Below are 24,379 nucleotides of genomic sequence, written 5' to 3'. Positions count from 1 at the left end.
AGCACTAAATGGTACCAGTTGGAGATTTGCTTTTCTTATTATTCACTTTGCACCATTTTCTGGTCCACTACTAATAGGATACATATAGAACATGGTAATCCCAAAGATGCTTTTTCACGAGGCAACTGGACTTTCTTGTTTTTCTTTGAAGATGTTTCGCTTCTCATCCAAGAAGCTTCTTCAGTTCTGACTGGATGGTGGGGAATGAAAGGATTTATATTCCTTGCAGACAGCTGTTCATTGCATTCTCTTAGTGAATCATTAAAGCTACCTGGAGCCTTATCTGTGTTTTCAGGGTCACCTGAATGGTGCAAATGGGTGTGGAGCCTTTTTGGAACTGTTGAAAGCACTGTGTTGTAGACTAGAGATAGATGATGTCAAATCCTTTCCCCTCTGTTGACAGAGGGCTGTTCAGTTTTGACATAGATGGCCTCTTTGACCCCTCATTCAAACCAGCAGCCCTCTCTGTCCGAAATGTGGACTGTGCTATCTTCGAAAGAGTGGCCTTTGTCTTTTAAATGCAGATGGACTGCTGATATTCTGATAAACGGAGCTACATAGTCATTCTTACGTTGCAGGAATATCAGAAAAGCTTGGGAGGATCTTCAACCAACACAATATACATGCACACTTCAAACCTAATAATACACTAAGGCAGAAGCTTGTCCACCCCAAGGATAAAACACCCAGGCACAAACTCAACAATGTGGTATATGCAGTATAATGCAATGAACCATGTGCAGATCTGTACATTGGAGAAACAAAACAACTTCATAAACGTACGGCACAACATGGGAGAACAAACCCATCAGGACAAGAGTCAGCAGTCCATCTGCATTTAAAAGACAAAGGCCACCCTTTTGAAGACAGCAAAGTCCACATTTTGGACAGAGGGCTGCTGGTTTGAAAAAGGGGCCATCTATATCAAAATTGAACAGCCCTCAACAGAGGGGGAGGGATTCGACATCATCTACAGTATCTCCAGTCTACAACACAGTCCTTTGAACAGTTCCAAGAAGGCTCCACACCCATTTGCACTACTCACTTGACTTTGAAGAGACACAGATAAGCCTCCAGGTAGCTTTAACAACTCACTAAAAGAATGCAAATGAACAGCTGTCTGCAAGGAATATAAGTCCTTTCATTCCCCACCATCCAGTAAGAGCTGAAAAAGCTTGGTTGAGAAGTGAAACATCTTCAAAGAAAAACAAAGTCCAGTTGCCTCCTGAGAAAGCATCTTTGGGATAACTATGACCTGGTTGACTGAGAATCTCCACAGACATAGAGCATGGTAGATTCAGATCTGCATATAGAAAAAAGAACGAAGATACTATACAGAGAATATAAGCATGTATTTAATATTTCCAAGGACACAAGGGGAAACCTAAGAAAGTCTGAGGTGTTTCTCCCTCCTGAACTTTCAAGATTTCTGATTCTTTATTAACAGTAGTGGCTCCTGTATAGTTCCTGCTAAGGTTTCCTGTATATCTGTTGTCCAGATACAGCTTATTAGGAGATATTGGGCAGATTGAATTTTTGGCTGACAAGCCATAAGATACACTTTTGTCATCAAGTACTGACTCTAGTTCTTATTTTCTATGAAAATAAATCATTCTTATCCTACAACCTGAATTTAAGAAAGGCCAGAAGCTTGTGCATGTGCTGCTGTCTATCAGAACTGTTCAAAAGGTTTCCTTAACTCAGATAAGCTCTGATTGTGATAAACATATAAATTACTTTATATGTTCAAAGATAAAGTTTGTCATTCTTGCTAGAGCATGGTAGCACACTTGCTAGAGTGAATATGGTTGATGTACATGCCTAATTAATCATTTCTGCTCACAATAATACATTTCATACTTCATCCTGGTTGTGTCATTACAATGTGTGTACTATTACATCTAATTTAGACCTAAAATTGTGACACACGAAGCAGGAATAGAAATTGCTGTTTTTATAACATACTGTATTCTTGATAGATATATCCTAGAACTACTTCACTAAGCTGATTGCTGCCTTATTTACTATAGAGTATTCATTGAGGACTAGATACATTCTCTTTGTGTTGCTGGTTGGTAGTGATAGAAGTAAAAGAAATGTCTTCAAAATTTAATATTGAAAGCGAAATTTAAAATTGAATTTGCTGCAGTGGAAATTTACTGATGGAGAACCAAAAACTATAATAGATGGGAGAATCAGGAAAGGATAACAAAGGCAGGGTGTAAGATAAATATGTAGGCAAAAATTAGCTGGGTCTTAGAGTGGGAAAGGAAGAAGCTATAAAAACATCTGTAAGAGAAGATAATTAGCAAAACAGAAAAGAACCTATTTTTCTAAGAAGTCATTAAAAAGGTGGGCAGAACTCAGGTAACTGAGCATGTGCAATTAGTTGATTAATATTGACACACCTTGCATAAATTATCTCTTAATTTTAATGTACATGTAATGTATCATTTAATATGTAGCAGGAAATATGTAGGAGGTGGTCGGAAAGAGTGTAACCTCATAGTACCTCAGCCAATGGGGAAATAGGAGGGATGTATAAAGAAGGAAATATTTTGGGTTGGAACTTGGGAGAGAACCAAGCTTTGATAGCTTCTCTCCCTGCTTATTGCAATAAACGGAACAAAAGGCCTTCACTGTGTCTTGGCTGGTTATTGGTCAGGCGAGCTTGCCTCTGGTCAGGAAGGAAAGTAGCCAGGAGCACATAACATTAGGGACTATCAACAGAAATTAATGGCTGGATGTTTTCCCCAAAATTAGGAATAAATTGCAAAGCATGTCTTGTTTTCTAAAGACTTGATTTATTGCTGATTATTTTAAGTTTATCCATTCAATAATGCCAGCTCTCTTGAGATTAGAACTTGGAAATTAAAGCATGAAAATTTAGGTGACAAGATGGAGTAGGTAGGACCTTGTTAATCTGGCACATTAATGAAGCCCTAAAACTGGTCTTGTAGCTTGTGAGAAAAATAAAGAATTCCTGGGAGTAGAAAATATGATAAAATAAAAAATGGTGCAAAAATAAAAACAGTTTTTACAGTCCTCTATATAGTACAAATCATATAGTCTAACTTATCAATCAACTATATACAAGGCATGAAATTAAAAAAAGTGTCTTGACATATCATTGATCATTCTAGACAAAACAACTGAAGGAAATTCGAATATACGGATTCCTCAAAAATCCTCGTCCTTGCCCGTGTCCCAAAAAATATCATTTGCAATATGCAGCTAACATGTTGTTTTCAACGTGATCTAATTTTTGAATGTTGCAAATCTTAAATGATTAAAATATTCGAAATAAAATTTGAGGTAGAAAAAGAAAGTGCTTTTGTTAGTTTCGGGGTGACTACCCGTTCGATGTCTGCTAAGCAATCACAGCTTTTATTTAACGTACGCCTTTTCAATAATTCCCAAAAGAGATCACAGACCACTTTTTAAAAAGGTCGAATCTCAGAATTTATTAGAAAATCTGACAGGTTATGCTTACTTCTCTTTTTTCTCTATGGTAAAGAGGGAGTGATGAGGGCATAAGGAAGCGACTGAGCTTCAAATTCACTGTTGTGCATGCGTACTTGACGCTTACTTCCTGTCAAGCCCCGTAACTTCGTGCCGCTTTTGAGAGAGAGGCGCGGGAATAAGTCCATAAAGATAATGAATTGCCAACGATCGGCATCCGCTTACCTACCGGCAGCTATTGCAGCGCTGAGCCTGAGCCTGCCTGGCTCGCACGTTTCTCCAGAGACTTTCCGGCAAGCCAAGTTCGATCAACCTCAGGTGGTGGGTAGGGGAAAGGGGAAGCGATTCTGTACATGCCCCTGGCCGCTCTCATCCTAACTGGGTGGTATGTTCAGGCACTGAGCACGAATTTATGTTGACCGGCAGTGTTTGTGCGAGACATACTAGGCAGCTTAAAAAATGAGACTAGACCTCAACGGTGTAAGGCAATTTCTCAACCACAGCTACTTTTAAGATGTGAGGGCTGGGGAATTCTGGGAGTTGCAGTCCAGACAAAGCGGCTGAGACTGAGAGACGCCGTCGTAGGGTAACAGCTGCCTTTGATTAGTGGCCCTCTCGCCGAAGGGCGGCGGGGTTGGTCGGATGGACTAGAAAAAACGTCTGGTTTGCGCAACGGAGCTTTTCAGCCGAAAAATGAAAAAAATGATGTTTTTCGCTGAAAAGGGCTTTCTTCGATTCAGGGGAATGTATCCTAGGAAACAGTCTCACTTCCTTCTTTCTGAGTCTCCAACTGCAGAGTTGCTTTTACGTGTTCCGCGGAGATAATATAACCATGCTTGCTGAGGGGCTCAAGTTTTTAAAACGAAGCTCCAGTCTACTAATTTATTTTGTCAGCTGCTGCTAACCTTTTTAAGAGAAATTTGGTAACGCTTAGGTGAATAGAGAGAACCAAAAAAGGATAAAACAAATGCAAAATCTTGATAGAACACAAAAAACATTCCCTCACTATAAACCAGTGGTTCTCAACCTTTCTAATGCTGCGGCCCCATAATACAGTTCCCCATGTTGTGGTGACCCCCAACCACTTATACATCACTGGGTGCCAGGGGCGTGGCCAAAGAAAAGGGGGAAAAAATGGTGGACAGCCTTGTTTGGCGACCCCCATGAAATGGTCGTTCAACCCCAAATGGGGTCCCAACCCACAGGTTGAGAACCGCTGCTATAAACAGTTAATGAGGTTTAAAAATTATAATCATAATTATATTCAATTATGTTTATACCCCAGAATGCACGTGTCTTCCTATTACGTAGATATTAAATCCACATTTATTGATACATTGAAATATGAAAATTATATCTGAATTTAGTTACAATATTCTTCAAAATCATTATTTTGAACGATTCTGCAGTTGAAATATCCTTATTCTATTTAATATTCAATTGGATAATCTGCACCTTCAATGGCAATCAATTGGGCAGCCATAAAAGGTACTTAAATGTTAAATACCATATTTTTTAAAAAAAAACAACATCTGGTGATATCTTATGAATTAAACAATTCGTTCTCTATTTTTAACAGAGTTTAACATTCTGGAAACTACTATATCATCTCCTGAATCAAATCCATGGTGGAGGACAGATAAAATCTGCTGATATAGGTAGCAAAACATGTTTAGTTTTAGAGGGTGGGGGAGAATGCAAATAGCAAAACTATCTTATTTGTTTATGAAATATATTAACAGCCTCAGTCTGAAAGATGGTACATGAATTATAAAATGATAAACGCTTTGGGCAGCTATAAAAATTTGAATAAAAACGGTAAAAGTATAACATATTTTCATACATTAAGAAGTTGTTGAAAATCTCTGCTTGGCACTGTGAGGAATAAAAATTCAACTCCAAGGGTGTTGGAAAACAAAACAAGTTTTATTAAAGCTTTTGCAAAAGCAGTGGAACTCTTGATAATGGCAAATCCCAGAGTCCACACTTGAATCAATTTTTGCATAGGTTTTTATACCGTCCAGTGCATCATGCCACATCCTTCCAAAGTGAGCCCAGTTGATAGGCCCACCCGGTCACATGCATTCCCACCACCTAGCAATCATTACAATTACCAAACCTCCAATTATTAGATCAAAAAGCCCACTTTTGTTCCTGTCTTATTTTCACTCCCTTTTCCATGGCATGATTTGTAACATCCTGCTAACTAAGGGTGTAGCTTTATCTACAAGGTGAACTGTTACCCAAACTGAATAATTGCAATTATAAAAGATTTGTCTTCTTTCCTTGTTTATCTATAAGAATGCCTGTGTGTAACAGAATTCATGCTTTGGTTAAACATGGCCACACTTTGGTTCATAGTTATACTTTAAAATACTAACTCTAAGCAGTTTTTATAAAGAATAAGCCTTATATAAAATGAATAATATGTTATTCAGAAGCTATATGCTATTCTACAATAGTGTACACTATTCTAAAAGTATCCCTTAAGTCAGTATATATAATTCCTCTCTATTCCTTCAGCTTATTATATCTCCTTTCCTAAAAGTATCTTAGCTAAGTGCCTCTATATGCCTATTCCTTTAACAGAAATGGAAAATTACAACATGTACATTTATTGTGTACCTCACAGCACTGAAATTATGGTAGTGTCAGATGATCCTCTCTGAATGTTGGAGCAATGGAACTTGCCACTTGCTTCAATCCAAATGCCAGTTAGGTAATTACTGACAATAATTTATGAAGCAGCAGGCTCTGCAAAGTAAATGTTTTTTTTTGCTGCTCTTGTTGTGAAAAAGTAGCAATGTATTTTGGCATGCGTTCGGTCATCCACATAGTAAGCCTTACACTAGTAATTCTTACAAGTGCTCCATCTGTTATCCAACTTGCTTCAAAAAATCAGATTTTTGCTCAGGTGCAACCATACTGATAGCCCCTTTTGCCTCACTATTTGATCAGAATAATTAATCTATCTAGAGATAGTTTCTTTACTCACTGCTGGTGAGCATTGGGGCTGTGAGAAATGCTTCACCAAGGAATTAAAATGACTATGATTGTTTTAATTGCCTCACCATTACACTACTCTCTCATACTCAGAAGTAAGCTCTTACCAAGGATATATCCTACTCTGATGCCCAGCAAACATGCATTGAGAACTGAGTGACTCTGCAATTCTATGAAATCCAGATAGAATTGTTCCAGGCAGTTTTCTCATAAAATCTCACAAAGCATCTGATAATTGTTTTATTGTTTTGTTACATATTCATACTAGAGTATTAAATTACTGTGTTTACAGCTTTATTAGCTCATGAACATTACTTTGATTCCAGTGTTACTATAGTTTTTATATAGTGAACTCTATATAACATATTGATGTAGATACATTTATTTGTTTATTTATGAGTGCTTTCAAGTCAGTTTTGACTTGTGGCAACTGGTCTATGCAGGTTTTTTGACAATGTTTTCAGAAGCAGTTTGCCATTGCCTTTTTAGGGGTAAGTGCAAGTGATTAGCTCAAGATTACCCAAGTGGTTTTAGCATCTGAGACAGGGCAAAAACTGAAATAGATAATTTATTTGTTTCTTTGTTCTAGAAAAGTGCAAAGCTGCTTAGGCAGAGAGCCCTGTTGCCAGTGTGCTATGCTACTCTCTGCATGGATTAGCTGTATGCTACTATCTTATACCAGGAATGATGCTGTCCAAATTAGGAGGCATATGTTATACTGTAATATACTGTGTGTGTGTGTGTGTGTGTGTGTGTGTGTGTGTGTGTGTACTATTCTCTAATTATACTAAAAGTGTGAATCCCCGGTATATTCATGTTGAAAGCTAAATTTATTAAACAGTTGTTAGTTTATTAAACAGTTGTTTTTATATTTATCCCAGTGTTCAACTATTTTTCTCTACATATACATATACATATATTCAAAAACTAAAACACAGATCACCGAGACTGAAGAATTTATTTAAAAACTTAGCTTTCGTCAGTGTCTGCTGACATCATCAGAGTTCTAGCCAGGATTGAGAATCACGTTCTTATAGTCTTTGTAACGCCAAGCGTTTGACTAATGAGCATGTTATTGGTCTATTGAGTTCCCGCCCCCCTGTAGTTAATTGCTCTGTTGTTTCCATCGCACTCGTTGATGGGTGTTTGAATTTAGGCACCCTGCTTCTCTCCTCACGCCCCGCCCATGTGGAGTGTGTGTTTTGCCGTGCATAGTCATCTCGCTGCTTTTCTGGCGTTTGCATATGTGATGCTGCCGTTTTAGCTGGCTGTTCTTTCTTGCTATCATTGTCCCTGTCCATGTTGGTTCCAAGTCTTTTGCTGTCACTCATTGGTGCCGTCTGCCTCCTCTTAATCATTTGTTGTGACCCTAAGTCCATTGAGGAAAGGATACGATCCTCTGTTGACCTGTTTGTATCAGTGAGGATCTGTGGCTGTTTCATCTTTGCAGTTTTCTTATTTAAAGATATCTGCTGGCGTAATGTCTGATAAGCTGGTAACGGTTTAATATGCTGGTTGATGGAATGCTTGTTGGATAGCCATGCCTCTTTTAGCAGACGGCTGCCCTTTGTTGCATCATGAGCAATGACCCTGGCCTCAGTGAAGTTAAACGTGTGGTTGTGTTCTACAGTGTGAGCCCACACTTGGGACTGCTGCTCATGGTGTTTGATGGCCAACTGATGTTCATGCAGTCTTATCCAAAGATGCTTTGTGGTCTCACCTACATACAGTGGGGCAAAAAAGTATGTAGTCAGCCACCAATTGTGCAAGTTCTCCCACTTAAAAAGATGAGAGAGGCCTGTAATTGTCATCATAGGTAGACCTCAACTATGAGAGACAAAATGAGAAAACAAATCCAGACTCAGGGATCACCATCTCTCTTATTGTCGCTCTCTTTGCCCGCTTTGGATGTATCTGGGTACACCCATCATTGACTCCTGTACGAATTGTGCTGGGGATTTCTCCCCTTTGCCGGTCGTATTTCTTTGCTGTTGCATGAGACAGCGGTTCTGATCTTGCATAGGCTGCACCCGTTCCACTTGTTGTGAGTTGTTAAGCTGTTGTTTCCACTTCCTTCATGCCTGATAAGCAGGCAGTAACTCTATGTGGTGATTAATTGAATGTTCACTTTAGCTGACTGTGTTCAGCAGGTCAGCGGTTCAAATATCACCGGCTCAAGGTTGACTCAGCCTTCCATCCTTCCGGGGTAGGTAAAATGAGGACCCAGATTGTTGGGGGCAATGTAAATATATATATACATTGCTTACTGGTGTACACCGCTTAGAGAGTGCTTGCACTTAAAGCGGTATATAAGTCTCATAAATAAATAAATAAACTCACAACGAGTGCAACGGGTGCAGTCCACGCAAGACCGGAACTGCTGTCCCATACAACAGCAAAGAAATACGACCGGCAAAGAAGAGAAATCTCCAGCACGATTCATACAGGAGTCAATGATGGGAGGCGGGGTGCCACACTCACAACAAGGGAGGTGGCCACAGGACAGGAGGCACTGGGGGACCATCCTATAGCAAAGTGTACTGAGATACGTCCAAAGCGGGCAAAGAGACAATAAAAGAGGCGGTGATCCCTGAGCTTACAAGTATACAGACGGATGCGAGACTATTAGAAGCAATACGGTCAACTGGGGTGGGTAGACCGGTGATGCATTCTATGAGCAGAGCGCACAAATGCCAGTCTTATGAGCAGGCATTCCACTCTTACTGCCGACGAAAGCTAAGTTTATCAAACTCTTGTAGAAAACGAAAGAGACTTTTACGAATTCCAGAGGGTTTAGCAGAGAGATTTATTGCGCAAGGTTCAGAAGCAGTAACAACAAGCAATTCTGAACACTGAGGGCGGGTTTAGGCTTCAGTTTTATACATTTCTTTTCTCAGGAACAAAGGGACACACATTAGTGATACACATTGTATTTCATTAGGTTAGTTTCTCACAGGCATACAATGGAGAGTTATGCTACCTACATTGTTTCCAAGTGCAATGCGCATTTGGTTAGTCACAGATTGTTAACACAGCTTTATTCCAGTAATTATGCAGACACATCATTGTTTTAATGATTTTTCATTATTATTATTATTATTATTATTATTATTCCACATTATTCTATATTATTCTACCTTATTCCCCCCTTTGGAAGTTTTCTTGCTTAAACTTCCATCGTTCTACCTCTGATTCAGGATCTTTAGTGGGCACCATTTTATATTCCCATAAAGCTAACATTGTTTCATGTTTTGCAGTTATTTGGGCTGTACTTTCTGAGATTCTTCGAATCATTGTTATAGCACAGGGCAGTAAGCAGGGAATCAGAATACATCCTAGAATTAACAATACTGCTATAACTATGATGGTTTGTAGGCCTGGTAACTTTGGCCACCATCCTGAAAATATGTCTTCCAGATTAAATCCTTTCCAGGTTTGCACCGGAACATGAGCTAGTTTGACCATTCTGTCTGTTATGTCCTTCAACACTTTTCCACTTTCATCTACTTCGATACAACAGTTTGTTAGGTTGAATTTTCCACATACCCCTCCTTCTTTGGCCAACAGATAGTCCAAGGCTAACCTATTTTGCATAATATTTTGCATAATATATGTCCTTGATTTCACGTTTTCTTTGGCCAATTCAGTTAGTCCCTTCACAGTCTCCTTAGTGATTAACTCTACCACCGCTTGTAACCTAATGAGCCTGTTGAGCATATAAATAGGGGTACGGTATCCATACATTCCATCCTCAGCCCAAGTAGCTGGGCCGTAAACTAGGATAATGCGGCAAGGTGGCCATTCATATTCTTGCCAAGTGACTCCTGCACATTGGGTGTATGTACTTGGTTCCCTTCTTTGTATTATATTGCCAACTTCATCATAGATGGGAACTCCAAGAATTTGCTTAGTTTTTAATGGTAACAGGAAAAATCCTGGTCGAATTATTCCCAATACACAAGATCCACACCAGTTCTTAGGTAGTTGTCCGTATGCCATTTTTCCGCAAATCCAGTACATTCCATCTGGGGCTAGCCAAAGGAGACTGGTATTTGTGGGGTCTTTTAGATATGGCATCCCAGATACATTAGTAAGGGCATAACGATCCATAGTAGTGGTTTCGTTGGTTCCAGACCACCATTTACTGTTTTCCCAAGTCCCTGTGCATAGGTAGTGACCTACTGCTACGCAAGATTCTGTTTTGTTCCTTGAGTAACATACATGTCCTACCAAGTTGGAAGTGAGAGTCCAATCACCATCTTTCCCACTTGTATAGGTTAAACTATTATTCTCAGACATTTCTAGTACCTTGGTATAATTTAACTCTTGTGCCTCCCATGGCCATTTTTCTCCCATATTTGTTCCACCACACACAAAACGCCTAAAGTATGGGCAATATCTTCAGCTAACTTAACAAAGGTATTGACTACCTGTCTTGGTATTTCAGGAACATTTGTTTTCTCCATTTCCTCATAATATGACCAGAATAATGATTTTTGTTCTGATCTTTTGGTTGCAGTTATAATTTTGACTTCCACCTCTGATATTGGGTTGTAGCCGTTGGCATCTATTCCTATCCCAAACATCCAGTTTTTTCTTTCCCATCTATTTTGGAACCAGGAACCAACTGCCATTCTTGACTGTGAGAGTCACCAAATTACAGTTGTCCCTTCCACAGGAGTCTGCTTTTGTATTATTCTTTTCAAACAAGATGTGTTCCATCTCCTTCGGGTCTTGGGTATGCCACTTAATACATGACCACCACTTACATCTGACCGTGGAGACTGCACATCCATCCGGTGGGCACAAGTACTTATGGTTTGGGATATAGCTGTGGATATAACCGATCCCTCCACAGCCATATATTGCAGCCCAATAATTAGCTGCCTTACAAACATCAAAGATGACGCTAAAACTGGAGTGTGGGTTGGATTTCCATTGGGAGATCCCTAATAGTGCCTGGTCCCTAGGGCTCCCTCTTGTTCTATGTGTTCGGATCTGCAAGGCCCAGCTGTCAGGATCAGACTTCGGGTTATAACACTGATCTTGGACTCCTTTTCTACAAACTTTATATGTAGTTCTATTGTATGTACAGGAGCTAGGGGAACTATCTTGGCACTCTTCTGGTTTCATTGTATAATAAAGCAAAGTCTTAGTTATCTGGTTTCCTTGTTTTGTAATCTTGATGCAGTTTCGACAACCCTGGTTCCCCTATGTTTTTGTTCTTTCTTTGTGTATGTTCCCCATATTAAATAACTAACAGATATTACGAGCTGTAGAATCCTCATATCTTCCACCGTGCGTAGAGAGACAGCTTCCAGGGTGTCTCAGCAGGGTTCGTTGTTCACACCGTGTGTTGAGAATCCGTTGCCGATAGGGTTCGATAGGGTGTATTTCTTGTAAATTTCAACACCAAAGGTTTGTCAGTTTTATCCACCTTGTAAGCTACTGGATCGGCAGATGCAGCTGCTTTCAATCTACTCCAGTGGATCCAGGACTTTCCCTCCAAGGTTTTCACAGCCAAAGGAGAACACATAACATCAGTACATGGTCCTTTCCATCTTGGGCTCAAGGGATCTGATTTCCAATGTTTTACCCATTATCTCCTGGTTTGAACCCATGTGTTGCCGTGACCACTGGAGGGGGTTGTTGTTCCATCATATAATGGTGCAAATTTGAAACAGCTAAATTATGAAGCTGTAACTGATGTAAGAATTTCTGTTGGTCTATTCCCCCCTTATCAGCCAAGTCTGGCCAGCCCTGACTGTCAGGTTTAAATAGACAAGGGGGACGGCCAAACATGAGCTCATAAGGACTAAGTTGTAATTTAGTGCAGGGGGCCAGTCTGATTGCATACAAAACCATAGGCAAAACATCTGGCCAATGGAGATGAGTTTCCAAACAAAATTTGGTAATGAGGATTTTAATTATGCGATTAGCACGTTCCACCCTTCCAGCCGATTGGGAGTGAAAGGCACAGTGAAATCTCCATTTGATTCCTAATGCCTGGGCTAAAGCCTTGTTAATTTGGTGTACAAACTCAGGGCCATTATCTGATGAAATCCTAGAAGGGCAACCAAATCTAGGAATAATTTCTTTTAGAAATATTCTGGCAACCTGTATAGTTTTCTTATTTACAGTTGGAAAGGCTTCAATCCACCCTGAATAGGTATCAATTATTACTAACAGGGCTACATATTTCTTACTCCTAGGCATATCAGTAAAATCAACAACGGCATAGTCCATTGGAAAATAAGCGATTGGTTGTCGACCAGGTGGTATTATCGGTCCTTGGCATGCATTGGTTTGGGCACAAATGGAACATTGAGAACATACTTGGACTGTTAGCGAAGAAACAAAGGGAAGATAGAAAAATCGTTCAAGCTGTTGTAATAATGCAGTTTTTCCCAGATGATGTTGCTTGTGGGCTTGAAAAATAAGGGGGCAGGCAAGCGCCAGAGGAACAGCAATGCACCCATCGGGAAGGGTGTACCAGCCTTTAACTAGTTCAGCTTGTACATCCTGCTTCAACTTTTGGCTTTCCTCTTTCGTATATGTAGGATCAAGTTTTTCTAAGTAAGTGTCTAAATACATGAACCTGGTGACATGCAACTGGAGAGGGGAGCCTTCTAACGCAGCTCTCTTGGCTTCTTTGTCTGCCTTCCTATTGCCCTGGGTAATAAGGCTTGAGTCTTTTTGATGTCCAGGACAATGGACGATTGCAACTTTAGACGGTAACTGTGCTGCCTTAATAAGTCTTTTAATCAAAGTTGCATATTGGATGATCTTGCCTGTGGAGTCCAAATATCCTCTCTCTTTGTAGCTCGCTGCATGTGCGTGAATTGTCAAAAATGCATATTTACTGTCCGTATATACATTTAAAATCATTCCTGCAGCTATTTCTAATGCTCGGGTTAAGGCATATAATTCTGCAAATTGTGCACTTGCTTGGCTAGGTAACTGTGCTGACTCTATAGTAGTAGTTTGAGAAACAATTGCGTAACAGAGTATCTAATTCCTTGATCCATAAAAGCTGGATCCATCAGTAAACCATTGAAAGTCTGGATTATGCAATGGTTGGTCCATAAGGTCAGGTCTGCAAGAATATTGTAGTTCTTTTTTATTTTTTAATGTTTTATTTTTAACCAACAAGACAAAACAAAACAAAGCAAAACATAACACACATACACACACAATATATACTCCTCCTTTTTTTACAGCACTTAAGTAACAGTAATCTAATATTTATATTTCCCCCTTATTCTTCTTTAAATATTTGTCCTTATAGCCCCATTATTTCTTATTTACATTTTTCTTCCTTCATGTTCTATTTCTTACTAAGAATAATTCATATTATTATTATTATATATTATTGTACACATAAAGAATATTGTAGTTCTATTGTTTGCATGCAGTTACGCACGGGCATAGTTGAATCTGGTATTGGCATGAGAGTGGCTGGATTGAGAGTTGAGCACTGTTGTAGTGTAACTTGTGGATTTTCTAATAAAAGGGCCTGTATCTTATGCATCCTTTGATTGCTGATCCATAAATGTCCCTTATTGTCAATAATTGTCTGCAGGGCATGACTAGTACAAACAGCCACCGGTGCTGAAAAGGTTAACTTATTTGCCTCCTGTAGTAACAGTATAACTGCTGCTAGAATTTTTAAACATTGTGGCCAACCCTGTGAGGCCATATCCAGCTGTTTTGACTGGGCAGTTCCAATTTCCCTGCTTTTGGGTAAGAACTCCTAAAACCACATTCTGTCTCACATCGACATAAAGTGAGAACGGCTTAGATATATCAGGTAGTCCTAAAGCTGGTGCTGTAGTAAGTGCCTGTTGAAGATATTCCATTGCTAGGGTCTGTTCTTGTTGCCACAAAAGAGGTTCCTTTTCTGGTCCCCTTAAAACTTGGTACAGTGGTTTTGCTGTGAGAGCGAAGTTAGGAATCCAAATTCTACAGAAGCCTGTAATTCCCCAAAAGGCTCTAACTTCTTGTTTTGTTTTGGGGATGGGAATCTGTAAGACAGCTTGCTTTCTCTGGGGGCCCAGAGTTCTTTGTCCTTGTGATAGTTCATAGCCTAAATACATTACAGTCTTTTGAACTAATTGTGCTTTCTTTCTGGATGCTCTGTAGCCACAGTCTTGTAACATTTGAAGCAGTCTGGATGTGTTTTCAAAGCAATCCTCCCTGCTTTGTCCAGTTATCAGAATATCATCTACATATTGAAGGCAACAGTCCTCTTGTCTGACTAACTTCAAATATGCAAGATCTTGGGCTAAAGCTTGACCAAAACATGTAGGTGAATTCTTAAATCCTTGTGGTACTCTAGTCCAGGTATATTGAGTCTTAACTTGTGTCTTTGGATTAACCCATTCAAATGCAAAGATTGGCTGACAATTCTCAGCTAAAGGTATGGTGAAAAATGCATCCTTTAAGTCCACAACTGAAAACCATTTAGCGGATGCAGGTATTGTACTCAAAAGAATATATGAATTAGGAACAGTTGCGTGTAGGGTTAAGGTCAATTTATTAACGGGGCAGAGATCTTGTGCTGATCTCCACTGTCTGTCAGGCTTACGAACAGGTAGAATTACAGTATTCCAGGGTGACTGAATTTTTCTAATGATTTTTGCTATCAAGTATTTTTGGATTAATTCTTGAATGGCAATTGCAGCCTCTGAAGTACAATATCATTGGGTATTCTAACAGGATATGCCTGGGGTTTTAGTTCCACCATAACGGACGTGGCATATTTCACAAATCCAGGGGGATTATCCTCCGCCCACAGGAGTGGGACATTAAACTGCTGCCACGTATTACCTTCTACTTTCTCTTTTTCTGTCATTATCATCAAACACCATATTTCTTCCACTGGGTGGCACACTTGCATTAATTGTTTCCCATGGTCAAAGGATATTGTTGCTTTCAACTTAGTAAGCAAGTCCCTCCCCAATAATGGAATTGGACAATCTGGGGCATATAGAAATTGATGTTTAATGATTCCTTGTCCCACTTGGCATGTTAGGGGTTCCAGGAGTGGTCGGGATTGAGTTTCTCCAGATACTCCCTGAATTTGGATGGTCTGGTATGATTGCTTGCCAATAGATTTATTTAGGACAGATCTGGTGGCTCCTGTGTCAACTAACATTGGGACAATCTGTCCTCTCATCCGTATTTTAACAATGGGCTCCGGGGGTGGGACCATAGAACCCTGTCCTCTTCAGTCTCCCCATTCCATGTCGGCTAAGCCGATCATGTTTTCTTCTCTTTCTTCTGTCTGACTGGGATAGTCTGGACGCCCTCTTCCCCTGAAGCTTCCCCTGTAACTTCTCTGGAAAGTCCCTCTAAATCCTCTTCCTCGTCCTCTTCCATGCTGGCGAGATTGTCCCCTAGGTTGGCCATTCCTCTGGGGGCACTCCCTTTGCCAGTGTCCTTCCTGTCTACAGATGGCACATTGGTTGGGTCCAATACGCATCCCCCCCAATGCCACTGCTAACATTTCAACTTTCTTTTTCTGATCTGATTTACGTTCCTTTTTCACGGTTACGGAACACCTTCTGTGCTATTTCCATAATCTCTGCTACATTCTTGCCTAATGCCCCTTCTGTGCGCTGTAACTTTTTTCTTATGTCTGGGGCACTTTGGGTGATATATCTTTCAATTAGGAGTAGGTGATTCTGAGCCATCTCCATATCAAGACCTGTGCTTATTTTATAAGCCTCTATCAATCTGCTGAGAAAAGCAGTTGGTGACTCATCTTTCTGTTGCCAAATACTAGTTACTGCAGCATAATTAACTGAGTGAATTGCTGCTTCTCTCAGGGCTTCTAAACACAAAAGCCGATAATTGTGCAACAAACTTTGGTGCTGTGCATCGTTAGCATTCCAGTTTGGTCTTTCTTCTACTGCATCGGTATTTCTGCTTGCCTGAGAATTCGCTTCTCCCTTGGGGTGTCAGCGGGCAAGTACTTTTAATTTCCCTAATCTATATTTTTCTCTTCCTTCCATATCCAATAAAGTAGAAATAAGTTGTTGCATATCATCCCAGGTGGGATTATGCGTAGAGATTAGGTCTATTATTTCTTGAGGTTTTTCTGAAAATGGTCCAAATTGTTGATGCCAATTAAATAGATCAGTGATTGTAAAGGGAACATACTGAAGCATTGGAATATTGGTGTTATTTGGTCCAGGGACCAAGATTTCTCTTAGAGGGGCTATCATTTCTTCTGTTTTGACCCCTGTGTTACTTCTAGTTCGACTAGAAACTGATGTTTTGCTTTCATCGCTATCCAAGTCCTGTTCTTTTTTCTGAACTGTTTTATCTTTCTTTCCACACTGGCTTCTGATTGAAGATGGACTTCATTTCTTTCAACCGAAGGGGGTGGAATTTGCTGATGTATTCTCCCTTCTTCTCTTCTTGGAACATAGGGAGGGGGTCTGGCAACTTTCTCCCTGTCTTCCTGGCTCAAAATCGTAGCTTTTGTCTGAGGCTTGGCTTTTTGGTTTGCCAAGTATATTTTAGCACATTCTATCTGACACTTTGCTAACCATCGAGGCTTTTCTGCAATATTAATCTGCCATTGGTCTACATAGGGATATTGGTCCCAATGACCACTTCCAGTCACAATTTGATAAACCTGTGCCACGAGTTCAGAATTCGCCGATCCCTCTTTTGGCCACCCTATGCCAAAGGTGGTCCATTCAGATTCACAGAATCTTTTTAACATGGCTGGATTTGGTCTTGGGTCCCCATAATCCCTAGAAAAACCCTTTTTAAAATTTCCTAACATGCACTGAAGCGGCGTCTGACCAACGCCCTTCTTTGTCTGGTTCCCCCCCATTTCTCCCTAACACACTACCACCGACCTGAGGTGCCGGATGTTCCAACGGTCACACTGCAGGAAATGCGATGGTTTAACCACTCACACAATCCTACCTATTGAAGATTTAAGGACGCCGCCTTGTCTTCTAGGGGGGTGATCAGTCCCCTCTTCTGATCCAAAAGGGATCAGGTATCCCCTTTTACGATACTTGCCTGCAGGCGTTCCAGACCCTTCCCAGGATTAAAGACCCGTCTGCTACCCTTGGTGGATCCTTGACTAGAGTGCTTCACTGGCGTTCCCCTCCCTTCCCGTCGAGGTCTCCCCGTAGACAAAGGCCATGGAGCCGGCTTGGAGGAGTCATCGTTAGGAGAGGGGCTCTCCACCAGGGCAGTCTGTCTGGAAGGTCAACGGCCTCTTCCTAAAAGTCTCGTCTGGAGTGCCAGAATTCTTGTAGAAAACAAAAGAGACTTTTACGAATTCCAGAGGGTTTAGCAGAGAGATTTATTGTGCAAGGTTCAGAAGCAGTAACAACAAGCAATTCTGAACACTGAGGGCGGGTTTAGGCTTCAGTTTTATACATTTCTTTTCTCAGGAACAAAGGGACACACATTAGTGATACACATTGTATTTCATTAGGTTAGTTTCTCACAGGCATACAATGGACAGTTATGCTACATACGTTGTTTCCAAGTGCAATGTGCATTTGGTTAGTCACAGATTGCTAACACAGCTTTATTCCAGTAATTATGCAGACACATCATTGTTTTAATGATTTTTCATTATTATTATTATTATTCCACATTATTCTATATTATTCTACCTTAAAACAGTTGTTAGTTTATTAAACAATTGTTTTTATATTTATCCCGGTGTTCGATTACTTTTCTCAACATGAATATACCCGGGATTCACATTTTTAGTATAATTAGAGACAATATATATATGTATGTATGTATGTATGTATAATTTATAAATCTACAAAGCCTTTGTTTAATGATTCAGTGAATTCAGGGATAATGGGAGATCACTTTCTTTTCATTTTAAGCACTAAGTAATTATTGGGAGAGCAGAGATGGTATTGACAGACTAGTACAGGGCTTTTCAACCAGTAGTATGAGTACCATCAGTTGTACTTTAGCATCTGGCAGGTGCTAGGAGATCCCTAGCCAAGTGTAGTGGGGGAGGGAACAAGCTAAAATGGCGGTGAGCGAGCGAGCTAGTGAGAAGCTTTTGTGAGCAGAGTGAGTGAGAGAGCAAGAGGCTTTTGTAAACAGAGTGAGTGAGAGAAAGCGAGAGGCTTTTGCGACCAGAGTAAGCAAGAGGCTTTTGCAGAGTGAGTGAGAGAGCAAGAGGCTTTTGCAAGCAAAGTGAGTGAATGAAAGAGAGAGCAAGGGGCTTTTGTGAGCAGAGTGAGTGAGTGAGAACGAGTGAGAGGCTTTTGCGAGCAAAGTGTGAGAGAGCGAGAGGCTTTTGTGAGCAGAGTGAGTGAGAGCAAGAGGCTTTTGCGAGCAGAATGAGTGAAAAAGCGAGAGGCTTTTGCAAGCAAAGTGTGTGAGAGAGAGAGGGGGGCTTTTGCGAGCAGATTGAGTGAATGAGAGGCTTTTGTGAGCAACATGTAAGTAAGTGAGAGGGAGCAAGAGGCTTTGGTGAGCAAACTGAGTGAGAGAGCAAGCCAAAGGCTTTTACGAGCGGAGTGAGTGAGAGAGAGTGAGCCAGAGGCTTTTGCTAGCAACAGGTGAGGGGGGGGGCTTTTGCGAGTGAAGGGTGAGAGAAAAAGGGAAAAGTGAGGGGGAGAAGGGAAAAAGAAAAGAAAAGGCATTGACTTCTGATTCTTCTGTTGCAGTAGAAGGAAGCATTAACATTGAACCTCAACTTTTTATTTTTCCATAATATTATAAACTAGCCATTTCTATAACAACAAATGAATCTAATCAGTAAAGCCCAAAATCCCCCCCCCTTTTTTTTTTTAGTTATCAAGTTTTTGACACCTTGCTAAACACTGGTGGTACTCGAATATTGTCGTGTCCTAAAAGTGGTACAATCTGTGAAAAGGTTGAAAAGTTACTATGGTATAAATTATTCCTGAGGTGAGAGATTTGATCGCCTTGCCTTCCAGATTTTGGTTCTACTTGCTTTAACATTTGGCACTCTTTTTGATGAATTTGTGGTTACTTGAATTGTTATAAATAACCAACATTTACCTTATCTCCTCTTTAGGCACCCAAATCAGATTTGTCAAATGTGCAGCCTTGAGCTATGGATATAGAAGACTAAAATTTTATCAGCTTCCCGCTGATGGTTCAGAAGCGAGCAGAGAACTGCTATTGGTACTTTCTTGGTTCCTTTGCAGAATAGCTCTAATGGAAAAGTTATTGATACTAAATAGATTTAAACCTTGGGATGAAGCAACAGTATGCATGGTGAGTTTAAGGGGTTCAAGAATAATTTTCATTGGCAGCCAAATAATGAGATAGAAAATGGGTCAGTTGATTTTGTTTAATGAGAGTGGCAATTGAGGCAGGTTATTTTTAATGTATTCCAACCAGATGTATATGTTCCTGGCATGTTTTGTGGAAATTGTTTAAGAGACAGATGGCTTTAAAAAATGAATGTATACCATTTTACCTAGAGCTAAAGTTGTTCTGGGCTTACGCTAATTTAAAATATTTAGCTTCCTTGCTGAAAGACACCTAAAGTGCAGACATCCCCTTTTGGGGGGCCTTTGGGTTCTTCAAGTCTGTTGTTGATTACCTCTATGTAATGTAGAAATAGTCTAGACACTGTGAGGATATAGTGTAGAATTTTGTTTTGCTTGTTTTGTTATTTTTTTTACACTTTGATAAAATATAGCATTTTTTGTAGGAATATCTTGATTTCAGCAAACCATTTAACAAAGTATCTCATGACATTCTGATTAACAACAAGTATTAATTTTCTACGCATCTTGACTTAATTGTCATGCCATCCACGTAGATGAACATGTTTGACATGTTTCAAAAATTGTATTCAAAAGTGTGGTAATCAATGGTTTCATATCATATGAAGGGGGAGACACTGAGTGCATTGTCACAAGATATGATTTTTGCTCTCTATAAAGATTATTATGTTTACAAATTTTAAAGAGAATTTTTATGAATTTGCAGAAAATACAAGGTTGGGTGGTTAACTGTACAAGACAAATTAAATTCAAACAGATTTAGATACAGTAGAGAAATCTGCTGAAAATAGCAGAATGAAATTTAGTGTGGACAAATACAATTGTTATATAGGAAACAAAAAACAAACCCACTTATATAAAATGGGCAATATTGATTTGGTAAAAATACTGTGGAAATATTTATAGTTGACTGCAAACTTAGTATAAATCCACAGTATAATCATGGCTGCAAAAATGAATGGTTGTATCTCCATTAAGATAGGGAGTTTGCCTGTTTTATTCAGGGTTGATAGTTTTTTCTATTTTCAACTATTTTTGCTTTCCCGCTTCCCCAGAAAAAAATGGATATTTTCAAAATAAGTGCAATCAGTGAATAATTGTTTTCAGTAGACAAACATACTTTTTATTAACAGAATTGTGCATATTTATACTATATTTAATAAAATAATAAAGTAATTTTCTACTTACAAATTTTTCCACATTCCTGTCCCTCTCCCTCCCCCAAAAAGAAGCCTTAAATATTAGATCTCAGTTGATGATACTAAGTACATTAACTCTTTGTTCAACCATTTTTGCATAATTAAAGTATTACTTTTTATTTTTTGACCTGGCTAAGCAAGAAGGTTTTATCTTGGGATTTAACAGCTATGAAATATATATAAAATATTGAGTGAGACCAAAACCAGACACCTTTGTATCATAGGACTACTCAGTTTTGATTTCAAAACTGGACTTCGGAGTTGAGCTATAGTAGCATATTTACTATGATTTGATATCCAGGATTAGTGGCCACTTACACGTAATTACTTATTACTAGTTTATCCATGCAAACTTAATATTTATCCTGATTTCTTATAAGACTAATATATATCTTAGTTAACTTTGCAAAATGATGTCATTGTTTGAAATTCACACCTTGTCCCATAAATTAATCCTGTAAGTGTGCTACTTATTTACCAATAGGTGGCAATTCAACACAACATAATGTTTTTGTAAAGATACTTCTTCCATTGCATATTGGTTTTATATTAAAAGTATTGTAAAGAGAGTTAGTAACAATCTAATCTGAGAATCTAGTAACAAACATTTGCCCAATATGGAAACTCTTTTGAACCCTAAAGAAAAATGAATGTTTGTTATCTTTATACACTTCAAAATAATATTATAATGCCATATTTCAGCAGAACCTCCTTCCAGGTTTTACTTGTTTAAATAGCCTCAATAATTCAGACTTATTTATTTAAAATAAACTCAGATTTACATATGAGTTGTCAGCTTCTGTACTAGCTTCTTATACATTTATGTATATTCATATCCCCAAGCATCACACCTCTATCGTCACTGCAATGATTCCATATATATATCAAATAAATACAAAATAAATGAAAAGGTATATATTAAAATACCCCAATGCGCCATCTTACATCCTTCTTACTCCTGCTAATATGAAACATTTGCTAACCTTTTCATTGATTCTCATGTATGGTTTAGATCTATTGTACATTGCTGTTACTGCATTCAGCAACTAATTGTGGATTTCATCCCAAACATTCTATGATTTAAGACTGTTCACTTTAACATACTTTCTTTAAATCAAAAAGTATACCATAAACTTGCTTTCTCACATTCATGTATTTTTTACAGATCTCTTTTAAGAGCAAAAATCTGGTCTGCATAGTGCCTACATAATACTAAGGCTGCCAGGTATAAAGCCTAGAAGGAGACAAGAGGGACTTAGAAGGAAGCATCAGCAATATTTGGACTCACTACCCAATTTCCTCTTTCAACGAGGATTAGAGGATTTTTTTCCCACCATACATTTGGTTCTGTTCAGTGTTTGGAGAATTAACCTGCTGATGGACACAGTCCCAAATCACTTTATATAATTTCTTTCCAATATTCCACTGCATTGAATAGAATAAAAAATTGGCACTGTTGATAAAGGGATGGCAGATGATGATCAAATTGGCACATTTTCAAAGACTAGAATATTTGAATATGTCAGGAGCAGATAAGCCTGGTGTCCTTCAGCCATTTTGGACAATGAATCTCTGGACTCCCAGTGACATTCCATATATTAATCTTTTTTTGCGTGTATCTTTCATAAAATATTCGGGATTATATTAAATAGTCTGATGAAGCCAATTGTTTTTCACTTCTGGGAAGCTTCATTTATTTTTTTTATTTTTTTTTTTATTGAAAAGTTTTATAAAAATTACAGTATGCACCTCAAAGCCCGCCCACCCTAAACCCCCCCTCTCCCTCCCCCACTTCCCAGAGCTGAGTACAGGGTTACAAATATAATAATCAAACTCTAACTAACATTAACCAACTATATAAATAACCAAGTCCATAATGCGCTTTAACTCCCCTTTAACATAGGTATAAACAAATTAAAAATAAACATAATAATATAAACAAGTCGATATCCTAATTATTAAACAATACAATATCCAAATTGTTAAACAATACTAATACTAAAGGTAATAATACAACTAATAAAAAATCTACTATAATAAACTATTAATAATAATAATACTCTAAAATTTACTCATAAACTAAATGGAACTATTTAGTCCCATATTTATTCTGAATATAATCTATCCATCTTCTCCAGACCGAAATGTATCTTTCTTGTGAATGATCCTTCAAGTAAGCAGAAATCTTCGCCATTTCTGCTAAATTTGACACTTTAAGCCTCCATTCTTCTATAGTAGGCAAACAATCCTTCCAATATTGCCCTACCAATAACCTTGCAACTGTTATCAAATTCAACATCAAGTTAATTTCTTTAGCATCACAATCTACAATAACACCCAATAAAAATAATTGTGGAGTAAACTTTATCTTTCTCCTAAAAATCTTTTGAATGTTCCACCAAATCTTAATCCAAAAAACTTTTATATTTCTACAAGTCCACCAGATATGACAATAAGTAGCATCCAAGCTACCACATCTCCAACATTTGGGCTGTAAATTAGGATACATACAAGACAACCTTTTAGGATCCAGATACCATCTATAAAACATTTTGTAAAAATTTTCTCTTAAATTTTGCGTTTGAGTAAATTTTACATTTCTAACCCAAATTACCTCCCATATATCCAATGGAATCGGTTCTTGAATATTTTGGGCCCATTTTACCATACAATCTTTAACTAAATCCATTTCCGAATCCAATTCTATTAAAGCATTATAAATTCTCTTTATATGCACTCAATTTTGATCTTTAATCTGTTTTACCAAATTCTCATCAATTAAAGTAATACCAACCTTTTGATCTAACTTCCACCTAGCCAACAATTGATTATACTGAAACCAAGACTGTACAGTATTTTCTTGCTTTAACTCAACAGCTTTAATTGCCAATCATTCCCTACCAATCTAAGTAGTTCCTTATAAGAAATCCTATCCAAATTCACACCCATAGATTCCCCATGTCCAGGAATCCCCCAGATTGGTATTTTATAATTTAACTTATAATAATACCCCACTTTGCATCTTAAGAAGACAGAACTCTTGGAATAGTTCTTCCAACAGGCATCCTTTATTAAGAGAAATGGTTGCAGGTGTTCTAGACAGGACTTGGGGTCCAAGCTCTCCCATTCAAGGTTTTAAGGGGTTCCTTAGTAGCCCCACCCAATCACCCCCTTCTTCCAGCGACAGTCTCAGGCATTACACTCCCACCCCCTTTTCCTTACTGCCGGCTGGATGGAGACTTCAGAGAGGAGTACATGAAAGGTATTAGCCCCATTGTTATGGTTAGTCCTTTTGGTGATATCCACATCCAGTCTCTTTGAAGTGTACTGAAGGAAGTGGGGGCCATAAAGCCCCTTTGTTCACCCCCTTCCCTTCATCATATGACAGAATCCAGAGAAGGCAGAAATGGGATTTTCTATAGTTGATAACTAGAGATGAAATATAAT

The 24,379-nt window shown here is 38.8% G+C and overlaps 1 protein-coding gene across 5 annotated transcripts in view; it reads left to right on the top strand.

The window, feature by feature from the left end:
- Positions 1-3,452: 3,452 nt before the first annotated feature.
- The window catches only part of TEDC1 (tubulin epsilon and delta complex 1), a 59,507-nt gene continuing 38,580 nt past the window's right edge, over positions 3,453-24,379 (top strand). The window contains exons 1-3 of one of the 5 annotated variants that reach the window (XM_039326035.1): positions 3,453-3,783; positions 5,042-5,120; positions 19,514-19,716. In XM_039326035.1, the coding sequence (XP_039181969.1) occupies positions 3,658-3,783; positions 5,042-5,120; positions 19,514-19,716 (408 nt within the window). In that variant the 5' untranslated portion in view covers positions 3,453-3,657. The remainder of the gene's footprint in view (positions 3,784-5,041; positions 5,121-19,513; positions 19,717-24,379) is intronic. The other 4 variants (XM_039326034.1, XM_039326031.1, XM_039326033.1 and 1 more) reach the window with 4 other exon arrangements.

Source organism: Crotalus tigris, unplaced genomic scaffold, assembly GCF_016545835.1.
Source record: "Crotalus tigris isolate CLP2741 ecotype Arizona unplaced genomic scaffold, ASM1654583v1 scf7180000024339.11422700, whole genome shotgun sequence".
In the NCBI taxonomy this organism is placed as follows: Eukaryota; Metazoa; Chordata; class Lepidosauria; order Squamata; family Viperidae; genus Crotalus; species Crotalus tigris.
Note: the sequence above shows the minus strand (reverse complement) of the source record. Positions and strands in the feature narration are given on the sequence as shown.